We start from the raw sequence: 15625 nt of genomic DNA on the forward strand, positions 1-15625 counted from the left end.
TCTCTACCTATCATCTTGTCTAGTCTCGTTCAGTTGTTACCTGTGAACCTCTGAGGCTTATCTCAGTAGCAGCGTGTCTATGAATTGCATGCTGTCTCCTTGAGTTATCTGTACTTGTTCTCCAGCTTAACCTGTAACTAAACTGCTTACTTATTCACCAATAAGATTGAATGTGTGTGAGCTGGGGGGAGGAAAAATCTTACACATGGCTGGTAAGCACAGCCAAGCTGCGGATTGAAACTGATGGGAATTCTTGATTTTAAGATACCTATGTGGATAAAGTGCTCAAATGTGGTTCGTGCTGGTAGCATTGCTCCCATCATTAGTTGTTGTATAGTCAATAAAACAATGTACTAAACAATATCTGTTCGTGCAATCAAAAGGGGTTTTAGCTCAAGGCAGTTTGGTGTTCTTATTTGTAAACGTTGCATCAGATGAATAAATGAACTAGAGGAGAAGGATGGACAAGGTGAGAGGATAAAAAGGGCTATTTCCATCTGTAATCAGTTACATTCAATGCTTCATTTGGCTTCCAGCCTGCCTGGTCTTATCAGCAAGAAAATCCTGCTCCAGGTAACATCGCTAAATAGTGAACAGAAAACAGTAACCGGCAGCTGGCTCTTCGGGTTGTTACTGAAGCAGTGGCGAAGTAAAGCTCTCCTCAGAGAGCTACAGACAAGAGTGGGTGTGTTTGAATCATTGGGTGACAGGGGATAGGTTTGAGGGAAATGGCACGTTCATCTTCATGAGTGTTAAACTGCGCAATGGAAAATTATTCTTTTTAAATGTATGTGTTTTGGACTTAAACCTTTAGTTTTAAGGTAACAGATTCTAGTGAGTGTGTTCACGGTGTATCTGTGAGTAAAGTGTTTGCTTGACAACAGCGACTAAATCCCACTTGTTTGCAGAATGGCATTGCTCTGCCTCTTGAGTTCTGACATAAAAGCAATTTGTCTCAAGAATAAATTCAGAAAAATTGAAGTGACCAACATAAAACGTTGCTGAAGGAGTAACGCCATCTGTGAACACAGCGGTCTGTTCCTGGTATCGGTTGCTTTGATGTTGACATGATCGTGTCTTTGAGGGGAGGGGCTGAGACCTGGTGTTTCACTTCTACAACACTTGTGTTCTGGGCTGTAGTCTCTGGGATTATTCAGTCAATCTTAGCTATAGAATAAAACTTAATTAGCCTTCATGACTTAAACGGTGATGTCAGCTTTAAAACTTTTCTGAAAGGCTTTTGCCTACATCTAATGAGGAAGATAAGAGTGTGTCACTCCTTCCCCTCCCTCCCCCAATTATTTACTTTCCAGGATAGAAGTCTTGCCAAATACAGACATGTGATGAGACTGCACAAAAGAGTAACTTAGATACAGATGTGCTTCATAGCTACGGCACTTGGGGGTGTGTGTGCTTGCAGAACAGGATAGCTCTGTTCTTTCCTTCTGCGTAGCAACAGGACTTTGTAGGTTGCAGGGCACTAGAGCTGTATGGCAGACAGATGGTGTATGTCTCTCCCTAGTTTGGATTTCCCCTTTGTTTTTTACTGTCCTTGTGAATTTGGTAACAATCTAAACTGAATAACGTCATCAAAGAATTGAAGCAAATAAAGACGCTTTGTATCTCCTCACCAACAAGGATTTTGAGAACAATACATGTTTCGCAAGCTAGGCGTTTAAGCTGCTTACTGAAGATGGTTGACATGACTCACTTTCTAAGGCTGAATCTGTTGAAGTGGTTGTGCCCTGGGAGGCTCTTCTTTGTTATGTAACAAATGAAGCAATCCACGTAATCTAATTGTTTCTAGCATGTGTTTTTCCATTGGAGCCAGGTGTATCAGTCATGATTATGTCAGTCGCTTCTGATTTATTACAGTGCATCTCATCCTTCTCTTGTAATGCTTTGAAACGTGTTCTTGGAGTCAGCATACTTAATGTAGCACGCTTATCAGCTCTGCCTTGTGTTCTCTGGATTTCTAGAGAAAGCCTTGCTGGTTTGGATCTTCAGTTTTGAGGAGCTGGCTATGCAGGAAGCACGTGGTGTTTCCATCTGCAGAGTTGACACTGCTAGTTCAAATTTAACAGGATGTGACTGCTGCATTCTGATGAAGGATCAGAGGAATGCATGAAAGCAAATTTAAGGAAAGCCCTATGTCCATCAGTGTCTAAGTCACCTTTAGTTCTTACTAAAGGAGTTTTCCAGAAATTTGACAGAAGTCTGATTACACCTATGTTTCATGTCAGCTGTGGCCAGAAGAGTAAGCCATTTGGAGAAGGGTGGAATTGATGGCTCCATGAAGATGCATGAGATAGTTGGCAGCCTCAGAGGCACGATGTGCCTCTGCAGCACTTTACTGTCTACTGCCAACTGACCCCTGCCCCTGAGAACAGGCTGCCAGCCAGGAATGCAGGAAATAGCAAATACCATTGGATTTCACTTCTCATTTATGAATGAACTGTAATGTTTGTACCATTTAAGAGGAATGTGATGGGAATTTAAGCAAAATGCAAGAATTTCAGGTCTATTCTTTCTGCAGGCTCTGAAATTTTCTTCTTGTTGGCGTAAAATATCGACTGCTCTTCCCAGTATCATCTTCCTTCTGTCTTTTCTTTGTCCTGAAGCTGCTCCCTTGTTGCAGCTGGCCGAGCCTGTAGATGTTGACTGTCACGTACCTCAACAGTCTGTTGTAAGAATGCTGAAAATCAGTGCAGGTTTATGTTTATGAGAAACCTTAGCAGAGGTTTTGCTTTTCATGGAAATTTATATGATTGTCAATAAACTTTTAAAGTATTTATGATAAATCCTGTTATTTGTGTTTTGTTTTTTTTTCCCCACCGTTTTTCAGGGTTCTTTTCTATGCCCTTGTGTAGTGCTGTGACTGAGTAAACTTTTCACTAGAGGAGATAGTTTAGGTTTCCACGGGAGGAATGTTTTCACCTTCTTATCCGTGTTGTTTACATGCATACAAAAGTGCTTTTGTTTTCCAGTTAAAAACCTTTTAGGAAGGTTTCGTAGGAAATTTTGGCTTTGAAAAAGTATAGTCTCCATTCCTCCATTATGCAAAGCACAGGAGGGCAAAATATTACAAAGCATAAATGTCTAGGCAGATAGCAAGTAGCTCCCCCCTTCCCTTGAGGTGCCTGATATTCAATGTAAGTAGCATTAACGGTGGACTGAATTGTGAGTGTGGCCCTAAGGGATGTGAATTAAGTTTTTGACTCTGAAAGTATTCTAGTAGCTTTCCTCTACAAAAACAGAGCTGCATTTTCCTGTTTCTTCTTCTTCAGAAAGCACTTTTGTCCTCTAGCCATACAAAACATTAAGAAGCCATATTCTGATGAATAACAACAATGCTTATTTTTACACTGCAAGGAATGTCATATCTTTTTGTTGTGTTGACTGAATATATTGTTCAGTGTTGGGAATATGAGAGTCCCAGTCTCTTTGTGATGTCTGTCTTGTTTCCTCTTTTCATCTCTACTCATTACCATCCTCTGCTTCTGTTCCTTGACCTAGTGTATTCTGACCGACAATAATCGTAATTCAGCACGAGAGCAGCTTGGATAGCTGTTGTTCTTGGTGTTTGATACAATAAACTTCACGTGTGGGTAGAACATCCCCGTACCTAACGGTGAGGGAGGAAGAACAGAAAAGAACTTACCTCTAGGCTCTCAAGTCTGGGGAAAGAATCCCACAGCTTAGAACACAAGAGAAATAAAACAGCAATATTAAGTGTCTTGCAATTTCATGCCATACTTTGACCATTGTACCCTCAAAGAACAATCTGTCAAGGATGCTGGTGTGAATCACTGTGCAGTTTGTGCATAATAAAGGGGTGCACTGAGAAATTCATGGATGCCTTCATGAAGCGTCAGTAATTGATTCAAGAACAGAGGTGTATCAGAGAGACTGAGGACAGGGGAAGGAAGGCAGGCTTGGAGGATATTACTGTAAAGCAACTAAATCTTACTGGATCTTGAATTTTACAGAAGAAGGCTTTTTTTTTTTGTCTAAGCTGGAGCCAGTCTGTAAGGTGAATAATGAAGAAAAACATGTGACACCTATAAATACTCAGAAGTTCAATCTTTCAACCATTGAAACTTTTAATTGTATTCTAATTCAATTTAATTCATGCAACATGCACAGTTTCCTCAGGATGTATCTCTTCTATTTCTTATTCAGTTCAGGACATGTGCTGCTCGGAGGTTGTGTTTGCTGTCCAGATCTTCTGGTAGTTTCTTTCATTCTGTTAAGCTCTCATGGTCCCCTCACAGCTGCAAACTGACTGGTGGCCACGCTACCCATCCTGCAGTGTTCCAAAGTTGAAGAAGCTTTTTGCTTTATCTGCTGCAAAAGCCTCCCTGATTTTTTTTTTTCCCCTAATGTCATTGAACACCTCTCTATGCTGGTAGAAGTAATGCATACGTAGTGCTTTTTTATTTTTTGTTTCTAAAAGTAAAACAGTTCTTAAGTTATACTTCTAACTCAGGAACTAAATCATTGCTAAGCATGTCAGTGGTGAAAAGATTCTCATTCTTTGTGTGTCCTGAATATTAACACATGTATGTATGTGTATGTAAAAGTTGCCAAGTGTTCTAAAACCCAGTGGTGTCCAAAGGTTGTTTTTATAAGCCATGCACCATGGGCATGGTTGAAATACATTTGCTCTAAAACTCACAAAGGCCATGTGATATATCTAGATGCAGCAGATAACTAGAAGTAAAATACAATCTTTCTTCACATTATGTATTTTTTTTTTGTGTGTGTGGAAGACATCATAGTTGTAGTGAAAACCACTGGGGTGTTAGGAGCAGTCGTTTTGAAGGCTTTTTGCAGCATCTTGAATACCTGGTCTTGTGTCTGTGTTTTCAGCAGGGCTCTTTCCTGTAATAAGCACGGCGCAGAAAACAGGATGTAATGGTTACTGAAGGTGGTGGATTCTGCCTGCCTTGCCTGTATGCATTGCTTGTTTTTCATGCTGCTTGGACATTTGTTACCAGTTCTTTTCAATGCCCTAGTGCAATGTTGTGGCTGAGTAGGCTTTTAGCCAGAGGAGATAGTTTAGGTTTCCATGGGAGGAATGTTTTTGCCTTTCTATCCATGTTGTGTGCATGGATAGAAATGCGCTTTTGTTTTCCAGGGAAAAGAATGAAGGTCCCTGGAAATTATCTTGTCAAGTTTGTGTTGCTAAAAATACGCATAAAATCGGTAAACTGCTGTTTCAGATCGTCTGCCACCGAGCCAAACAAGTAGAATTACACAGTCTCTTAGTTGGTCTTTCTGGGGAAGGCAAATAATAAGACTATGAGGTTTGGCTTGGCAAGCGTGGTCACTAAACTTTAACTTGGGTAACATCCAACATATGATGGCAGAAACGTGAATAACAGTGCTGAACTCTGTGCTAGTTGTTCTGTCAGTCTGACACCACACCAAATACCAAACCACCTTGACTGATTGATAATTGGTGCTTGCTGCTAAATGGATGCTGGTGGACCTAATATTTCTGGATGGATAAGCAAGCTTGTGTACTGTGGCAGCTGCCAGCTTCCTATACACCTTCAGGAAAGTACTGTTCCTGTTTTCCAGAAGTAATGAGGAAGTGTTGACCACCTTGGGTTTTCAGCACAGCCCTCTTCCATGAATTTATGTTTGTCTCTAGCATCAAGAAGATATCCTTCATGTGGGGAACGAAGTTGCTCAAAGAAAAGCATCTAAAGGTTGCTTCTTGGTAATTCTCGTTATTTAAGTCCACTTAAAATTGACAAGATGAACAAAGGATGCATTCAAAACTGTTGGCATAGCAATTGTTCTGCAGAGCTGCTCATCTGTCACTGTCTACTGGATGTGTTTCATCTGGCAGCTGTTTGATCCACACTGCCATGAGAGTAAGAGGGAGTTTGGTCCCTCAAATAACAATTTGTTTGGAGCTTCAGACTGCTGTTAGCTCTCTGGCGTGGGCCATACGGGCAGTGTTATTTTAAGGGTGCCCAAATGTGAAATGTGTAAACTTTCAGCTGTCTCGTACTATAAGAATCCTTCCACAACACGTAGGGCAGTTTCAGATGCAAAACTATGCTGAGATGATGATATAGGAAATTGCTTTCCTGATGTTGTTGAAACAGACTGTGAATGGTGTGTTTGCTAGTTGGAACTAATGTTGGAGGACTTGTCTACGTGTGCATAAGCCTATATGGAAAGTACAAGGGAGAGTGAAAACGAATATCCTTCTTATCACCAGGATCTTGAATATCCTTGAAGGGATGTAGCACCTTTTCATTCAGGTTACACTTCAGAGGGTTTGTAAGTCTTACTTCCTTTTCCTTGGATTGTTATGTATAAAGTCTATGCCCTTTAGTTTAATTCCCATTTAGACTTGTGTGCATTTGATAATGCATTTCCCGGGGCAGAATGTGTAAGGCTTGTTCTCCCAAATGTCTGTTTAAAAAAAATCCATGGATTGCTCAAGTCTAAAAGTACTTTGAATTTTTTATAATACAGAAAAATACAGTTCAAATTATACTGAACCTGAGTTTTGTGGAATGCATAGTTTCTTGGTAGTGAAATTTCATTGTTAAAATAACGTCATTTTTAATAGGAAGTGTTTGTTGAAATTCAGGAAGTTTGAGAGAACTTCATGAGAAAGTTTCTGGATTTGGGGGGAAAGTATTATCTGCCAGACATGGTACCGTTAAGTTTTTTGACAGCATTTGTACTTCAACCAAATGAATGCAACCTAGAATTGAAAATGCAACGCAGTAGCTACAGCTCATAAAACATAGGCAAGTTTTTGTTGTAGGAAGTTTTTTAATTTAATTATCTGAAGTATTTTAAGCAATCAGTGCAGTTTTCTTGAAGATAACATTTTGTCTTTCCCTAATTAAGGATAAATGAGCAAGCAGCCTTCCTAGAGGACTGAATGGTCGTCTTTTCAAGTTTAATTTGCAGCGCTTGTTGGAGGATTAAAGTAATCTCATTAAATGGCCTCATTTAAATTTTGCGGTCACCTAAGAGATGGTAGACAGATATGAAAAGGGATTTATCCATAAAGCATGAAAGCTAAATTAGCAGCTTTCTAATTTAACTTTTTTCTTAGTTTTGAAGACTTGACAAGAGTTGAGCCTTTTTTGCTATCTTTGGGATATCTTCAGCTCTATAGTATGGCGCTTGCCGTGACTGAATTCATCATAATGTTCAAGGCCATTTTTATGCGCTGAGTTATTAAAAAAATGACAATGTACTTAAATATATTTGACATAATGTCTTTGAGGTTGACATTTGACATAACATTATAAATGAAAAAATCTCTTATACGGGTACACTGTAGGCAAGTTTCTTTTTTATAGGTACAAACATGTGGATGCATTGCTTTAAGTGCATTTTCTTACCAGAAAACATTGGTTGTAGTTTTTTTGAGATGATTAGGCACCTAAATTCACATACAGGCACTCAAGTAAGGTCAGTGCAAACTGTGGAGTGCTCAGCATTTATGTGCATCTGGCAGGTAGGTGTCTTAACTGTGGGTTTAGGAGCTTAACTGTAGCAGTCTCCAGTCAGAGATGCAGCTGGGTCAGAGGGCTCCTGACTGAGTTTAGGAATCTTTTTGTGGTTTGGAGACAGTAGAGATGCCAAGTTACTCAGCTCTGCAGGGACTGAGGTCTTTTTTTCAGCTCAGAAACAGAATTTATGCTTGAAAATATTAATTACAAAATTACAATTATCATTTTTTTGATCTGCTTGTAAATCATGATGTAGTTTGTGTGAAATTGTTTTAAATCTAGCTGGGATGATTTCTGCAGAGATCTAAGTGGAAGAGAATGTATACATTGTGTCCCTGTCTTTGCTGTAGTACAGGGGGATATTAATGCATTCCAGACAATAAAAATATTTGCAACCGCACAGCAGAAACTTTATAAAGAAGTGTGGGCTACTACTTGCTGCCTTTGCAATACAGCTGGCAAACAAGCTGAGTAGTGCGATGTTTGTAAACGCACTGCATCTTTTCCAAAAAAAAAAAAAGAAGCAAATGATAATCATTGTGACTTTAGGTAATTATTGCCTAAATTTGATAGATTTTTTTTTCTTTTTTTGTTTAAAGCTTTATTTTAAATGTAGCTAAGCAACAAACTTTGCATAATGCATGTCTCTTTTCTGTGTTAAATTTGTGTAAGGAAGTATTTCAAGCACTTCTCAGCTGTAGCGAGCTAGGAACATCTGCATCATCAGCTACTAAGGCTCAGTTAATGAGTAGTAACGTACTTGTGAGTGGCTCTCCATATATTCTCTTTGACTGTATAGAAAATTTTATGTCGATTAATGGATGTTCTAAGGTACAAACTGGTGAGTCTCATACCATCTACCACAGTTACGTAGTATAGCAGCCTTTTATCATGTGTGACAGTCTGTACTGAGCACATCGAGAAATACATACTGTTCTTACTAGCTGATAATCTTGTTACGACTCTTAACTTACGTTCTTCAGTATAAAAATAAGAAACCACTGCTGAGAATGTGATGTGTACAACTCTGTGGCTTACATCTCCAATGTGCAAGCATTCACTTACACTTAGTATTTTCGATCTGTGGATTTGTGTTTCTAAATGGAATTGTGCTCTACCAGTTGCAGAATGTGGATTCTGATATTTTCACTACATTAGGAGCCCCTAAAAAGCCATCTTTCTGAACGTTTCTCTTTTTAATGTAGATCTATTTTCAGAAGTACAGCTCTGGGGCATCCTATTCATTTACAAAATCCTAAGGGTGCTTCAGTTTGCATGAGTTTCATGCCACTTTGATTTTTATCTTAAATGTTTCTTAGTGAGGTCTTGCAGCCTGGGGAGTGACTCACTTTGGGGTAGTGTTTGCTTTGGTTTCACAGGGTGTTTCCTGTACGTCAAATGAGTATAATGATACTTGCTGTATATTACTTCTCATCATCCTGCTTCTCATGGTCCATGATTGCCATGGTTTAAAAGCTTTCAGGGTGCTTTTCAGTCCTGCCAGCTGTGTGTAGTAGGTCTGTGATGAAGGAAATACAGATGTTAGTTTCAGGGAATAATGTATGAACTAGTGAAATTAATTGTCTTGGCACCATTATAAGACCAGTGTGTGAAACTGACTGATTAATAAAATCTAGGATAACAAAAGCAAGCTATCCTTTCACATCTGTCTTGGAAAAAAGAGAAACCTCATCTTGCAAATACAGAAATTAGTGTTAGAGTAAACCTTTTCTTTATATACAGTGTTGAATATACAACTTAGGAACTTGAAAGCCCTTATTATCTGAGCTAGAAGTCTTTACTAATAGCATTTAGACAAATTTTTTATATTGTATTACTAGGAAAAACAACAGATGAAGTGCTGTGCGAAAGGATGATACAGACATGGTTATCTGTAAAAGTAATAGGATGAATATGTGCATAAGTGTGGAAGAAACAAGTGATGTATTAAAGCAAGGAGATGGGGATTCTCAAGGCAGGAATTGTTGAGGCAAAGATACATCTGTAAAGCAGATACGGCTTTATAAAATAAAAGCATGACAAAAGTACACCAAAATGACATAAGTTCGGATGGAACAAATTTTTAGTAAAGGTGGCAGTGAAATGTTCCCAATCAGGGGGGAGGGAATGAAAATTCACAGATGTAAGGAAATGAATAAATACTGTAATTATCTTTTTATCTCAGAATCTGGGTCTAGTGCTGTGTTCACATACTACAGCACAAAAGTAAAGCTTTTAAATTCACCTTTGCTAAGAGTTTTATTAACTTGAATACTGTAGGCAGCTGCTTCCTTGTACTTCAGATCTTGTACACAAATAAGAAGATAACCGAAATAGACCGTAGTTTCCATAGAAAGAGGAAAAATGGCCAGGATTTTTCATCCTGAATGGGGATATCATTTAGATGTGGAAAAACAAGATGCTGAGGTGAAGGTCAATGATGAGTGATTATTTTGTGCCTCATAACATATAAATTGGGGACACCAAATTAAACGATCAGCTATTGAGTTTTCAACAAATGAAGGCAAACAGTTGTACCACAAAGTATAGAGTTCTGAAACTCTGAGATTATTCTAAAAATAGAATAGACGATTCACAAAATTGGTGAAGAAAAGCCTGTACTAAAGCACAGTTAACCAGGAGGCTATGAACTCAGCTCCTTGCTTGGGAAGTTCTGAGATCAATGGAATCTGGGAGGATATAGTGGGGAAGTATCCCTGTTGGAATGAGGAGAAAGATGCTTGCTGTGAGCATCTGCTAGGATGTATCTCTTGCCTTCACAGTATTACCGGCTGACAAAAATAGTGAATTTCAGGTTCTGAATTCTATTGATGATGCTTAATATAAGTAGCTTTCTTCAGTAATAGGTTTCTTTCAGAAGTTGGTTCTTCATGCTCATATGATCTGTGCATTTGCTATTTTTACACCTACTGGATTTCCTATACGCTGTGCTGGTTCTGCTAGCAGAAATCTGATTCACTAGTGTTAAAAACAAAAACACCCCTGAATGTCTCAGTTTCCTCAAATCTTCTGCATGAAGAGCTTGAGAAATTCCCAAGGCAGTGAATAATTTGGAAACTTATTTTCAGTTGTTTTTCAATAATGTTGTTTCTTCTACTGCTATTTTGTATTTGTTCGTACTTAAGGATATGTGTTGTGGTGTCTGTCGGAATCTCCTTTCGTGCAGGGGCTATGTCAGGTCAATGTGAATGTTTTGGCAAGGAAAAATAATTTTGAAAAAAAAAAAAAGCTTTTGGTCAGGTTTTACATCAAAGATTTGGAAGTTCTCTGTTGCTGACAGCAAACTTGTGCTATGTTCAATTTGTTCCTTTTTAAATATAAAGTCTTAAGTATGTAGTTGAATAATTGTAGTACAATTGAAAAATTCAGTTTGCTGCTCAAAATAGGTAAAGGAAAAATATGCACCCTTTTTAAAGCTTATTTTAGTGATGTAAAGAAGTGCAGTTTAAAACTGCACTTTAAAACTGCAAAAAGTGCAGTTTATCTAGACAATAAAAATGTTGGGGGTGGAGAGAGACACCCGAATAATATTACTGCCAAATTGCTGCTGTTGATTAATATTTCTCAGGAGTTCATAGAATGCGTGAGTTACTTTATATAATTGCGGTATAGTTAGCTACATAGAGGTAGTAAACATATAGATGCAAATGTGTATTGAAGAATATTGTTTAATGTGTGGCTATTTAAGGTCTAATATATTCTTTCTTTTCTTTAGATTCAAGTACTCTTTAAGGACCAATGTACCCTGTAGCTCATGGAAGAAAAAAATCAAACCAGGACATCCTTGGTTTCCAGGCTACCGAAATATGGAACGAAAACTTTAGGAAGTGTCTTGCAACCTATGCCAAATGGGTCGGCTGTTAATTTAGCAGGCAATAATGGTGGCAAAAATTTCAGCAAGCACAATGGCACTGTTCGCATGTCTTCCTTTTCTTTCAACTGGAGAAAATCAAATAAACATCAACTTCATGATCAAAATGAGAGAGACACCAATTCCAAACATAATTGTAATGAAAAACTAATTGATTCTGAGAAGTATTCTCCATCTCAAGGAGCATTGAGTAACGATGTGCTCAGGGTGGGTTTGAACAGCACTGCTTCAGTTGCATCAAAAACAGTAAAGCAAAACAATATGTTTGTATCTTCTACAGAGGAATTAAACCCAAAGTCTTTGCCTGGACTCTCTAGTTCAGCAAAATTCGCCAAAGGTACCCTGTCAGGAAGGACCTCATATTCTGGACTCAGTGCTCCAAAATCACACTTAAATGGATTTTATGGAAATAGGCCAATGGTAGGTTTGCAAAGACCTAGAGCTAATTCCAGTGCCACAAGGACAAGTTCAGGAGAAAGCCTTGCACAATCTACAGACAATAACAAGCCTTTTTCCTGTGAAAAAATGGTAAGATCACAAAGTTTTTCACATTCCATTCAGAATTCCTTCCTCCCCACTGCATCTTTAACCAGGTCGCATTCCTTTAATAAAGCTGTGGATCTTACAAGGCCTTATAGTCAAAATCTAGCTGTTAGGACATCTCAGAGGTCATCTCTGTTGTCAAGAAATGCACGACAGTTGGATGTACCCAATGGAAATGAACCTATGAAGTATGGATTTACCAGACCGTACTCTGGTATATCAGCTCCTGCTTCAAAGAAACCCCCACTGTCAAATGGATCTGGGTCCGCACCGTCTTTTGGATACAGATTAAGTCGACCTTCTTTGCTGAAGCCTACTAGGCAGCGATTTACTGGAAATATCATTGTGGATGGTGGCAAAACTACAACTCCTGACACGTGTATAGTGGAGAACTCTGAAATTTCAACAAATATTAATCGAGCAATTGACAAAAATAGCATTATAGAGTGCGATGCTCACAGAACAGAATCTGTTGATGGCCTCCATGAAAGCATGGGAAAACATGGGTCAAATGTCATGTGTATGAGTGATGATGGAGATGAAATATCTATATCTTCTTTGTCATCCTCGGAAAAAAATGATTTGAGTGAAGACTTCAGTGATGACTTCATAGACATAGAAGATCCAAATAGAACTATGCAAGTACAGCAAAAGGAGAGCCGCGTTCAAGAGTTAGAGCATGGGAGCATGACATCGATAGAGCCGTTCACTTCTCTCAAGGAAAGTGGAGGATCTTGCTGTAATGCTGATGACTGGCTTGATATAAATATGTCTGGTAAATACTTTGCGTTGTTTGATTATTTTTTTTATGTACTCCATCAAGATTCTGTAATTGCAGTTAAGTTATGTTTAACCATTCTGATTTTTTTTTTTCAGAACGGGACTATGCTGGCCAATTTATTTTCTCACAGTGCTTTTTTTTTTTTTGCATGACAGTAATCATTTTCAAGCATGATTTTTTTTAAGAGCTCTTATTTCTTTGGAATAAGAATTAGTGATACCTCCTTTAGCCAAACTTGTCATAGGATTGTAGAATTTCTCTTAGCCTTACTTGGCATTCATTTCTTTTGGACTAGTGATCTCTGCAATTTTTATCCCACTCTGTAGGCAGAGAACATCTGTAACTGCTTAATGTAGTAGCAATAAATGTAGGGTGTCTTATTTAATTAATTTTATAAATTGTAATGTTACTGTTTTTTTTTCCAGAAGCATGCTGTATTAACTCTTAAAAAAAAAAAAAAAATCAGTGGAAGAGATGGAAGATGCTTTAAAAGCAAAGCTGCATTTTCAAGTCTGATGTACTTTTTTCTTAGTATATATTTATTTTGAGAGATGTCACGCTAGAAAGATACAGTATCTTTTTTTATTAAAAAGATACAGAATTCTAAAAAGTGTCTTTCTTGACAGATGAATTGCTGCATTGTGTAAAGCTAGAAAAGATGTAGTTTAAAAGGATACTTAGTTGTAATGGCCAGTCCAGCCTGAGCTTTTTACTTCCTAGGACGAGTGTTCTTAATATTGTAGAATGCTTTCAGATATTTCTGTTAGAACACAGTTTATTATTCAGACTATAATGTTTTTATACACCTTAATTTTTATTTTTATTTTTTGGAATATTGGGTTGTTTTTTAGAATCTTGACTGTTTCTGTTTTCTTTAAGCAGTGGATGACAACAGTGCAAGTACAAAGAATACCGCTGAGAGTGTGATTTCTCCAGAGATGAATTACAGAGCTGGGTCCTCTTTTGAGCTTTCTCCATCTGATAGCTCTGATGGCACATATATGTGGGATGAAGAAGGGCTGGAACCTATTGGAAGTGTCCATCCATGTGGAAGTTACGAGTCTTCAGAAATGAACAGCATAGTATGTATTTATATGCATCATCTGAATATCTGTAGTTTTTTTAAATTTTATTGCTGATGTATATTTTAAAAACAGAATTAATGTATTTTTTTCACTTGATAACTGTTTCTTCTTTCCTCTATAGTTGACAGCTTTCTGAAACTTCTTGTTAAGGGGTCCCTGTTTCTGGACAGATGACCTTGAATTAGGCTGCTTACATGCATGTTTTCCCCATTCTAAAGCTTGAACAACACAGCTTCTTCCTTATGCAATCTCATGGTGGCATTCAACAATAAAGAAATTACTTCAGCAAATAATAAGTAAAATATCTCCTACCAGTCTTTAAACCTAGGAGTGACAACAAGAAAATAGTTGGTCCTTATCTGACTTCCATTGATTTGTTTCTATCCTATATCTGCACAGGACCCTTTTGAACATAAATTTATTTTCATTTGTCTGTTTGTTCAAGCATAGCATCTTTAAAGTAGGTAGCTGACTAGCTCATCAGATGAACTGGACTCTTTATGTCTGGAAAACAAAAAGCAAGATCAGTAATAGCCATATTCTTACTGCTAAACACAACTGATTTGCATCAAACATCATTCCGTCTAGAGTAGGTAGAGAGTAGTTGCAGTGCTCTAACCCTTCAGCTGAGGTCAGTTAGCCAGCCTCTGGGTTCTGGCAGGCTTGATGTAAATTGTCTCCGTCCTTCATCTTTTTCCACAGAAACACAGTTCTCACTTATTTGGGTTGCTTAATTAAAAGACTGTTCAGATTTTATTAACACTGTATTATTCATTCAGAACTTCCAACAAAAGTTAGGTATAATCAATCAATGTCTCCAGCTTCTTAAATTTGATAAGTGTATTATGTCACCAGTGCCATTGTCAGTAGTGTAGATGCTGTTTTCTGCCTTTGAAAGGGCCTTGTGGCACTAAGTCAGATTTTAATTTGTAGTTCTGTTAGGGTTGTCTAGCCCAACAGCAGAACAGCATAGATATTTTTCTGAAACTGGAGCATAGCTACATAATTATATTGTTATGTGTAACTACATAGGAGGAATTCCTGATATATTTTCAGCTGCCTGTGGTGGTGTTCATTTTCTGTCTTAAATTACAACCTTGGGATGCGGTGCTTAAAAGTAAGCTTAGAAATAGTTATTAACTTCTCTTGGTAATTATGGCCAGCTTGGTAAAAGCATTTTGAGATTTTTTTTCCAGCATGAACTTTGTAGTTATTTTGATGTTTACTGGAAAAAATTTAACATAGGGCACTGCAAAAACACCCTTCTCCCTGTCACATGCATGCATATACCAGGAAAAGTTCTTAAACTTTCTCCTCGATAAACCTGAAATTGCTATTTTTGATATATACAGTGCAATTTATCAAACAAAAGGCACTGCTTTCATGTGCTTTTGGGCTATGTACATCGTATTTGATATGCATAACCTCCATGCGTTAATTTACGCATCTATATGAATTGAAGGTCAATCATTGATGTTCTGATTGATAGAAGCTGTTGTAAGCCTCAGAGCAGAGGTTTATTAGAAGCTTATGATATTTTTGTTCAATGTTTTGGTTAATTTCTTATTTTATTGAAAGTAAATAGCTGTCAGAGAGGTCTTAAAAGTGGAAGAATAAACTTACTTGGTTTAGATGTACTGGAGAAAGGAGCGTGTAAGACTTAGTGCTGAATCTAAAAAAATCATGTGCTATTTCCACTCATTTTGATTTTTATTCCATTAGTGCTCTTCCAGAATTATAGTGCAGTAAGCACTATATTTTCATCTGAATTTTCATCCTAAGTAAGGGAAACATCAATAATACATCTTGTGTTCATACTTGGTTTTTA

General features: G+C 37.8%; 1 protein-coding gene across 7 annotated transcripts in view; it reads left to right on the forward strand.

Moving 5' to 3' along the window:
• The window catches only part of CCSER2 (coiled-coil serine rich protein 2), a 79271-nt gene that overhangs the window by 4958 nt on the left and 58688 nt on the right, over positions 1-15625 (forward strand). For 4 of the 7 annotated variants that reach the window (XM_067000199.1, XM_067000196.1, XM_067000200.1 and 1 more), the window contains 2 exons: positions 11233-12706; positions 13592-13794. In XM_067000199.1, the coding sequence (XP_066856300.1) occupies positions 11272-12706; positions 13592-13794 (1638 nt within the window). In that variant the 5' untranslated portion in view covers positions 11233-11271. The remainder of the gene's footprint in view (positions 1-11232; positions 12707-13591; positions 13795-15625) is intronic. The other 3 variants (XM_067000201.1, XM_067000198.1, XM_067000202.1) reach the window with 1 other exon arrangement.

The sequence above is a fragment of the Anser cygnoides genome, chromosome 7 (assembly GCF_040182565.1).
Source record: "Anser cygnoides isolate HZ-2024a breed goose chromosome 7, Taihu_goose_T2T_genome, whole genome shotgun sequence".
NCBI classification, from domain to species: Eukaryota; Metazoa; Chordata; class Aves; order Anseriformes; family Anatidae; genus Anser; species Anser cygnoides.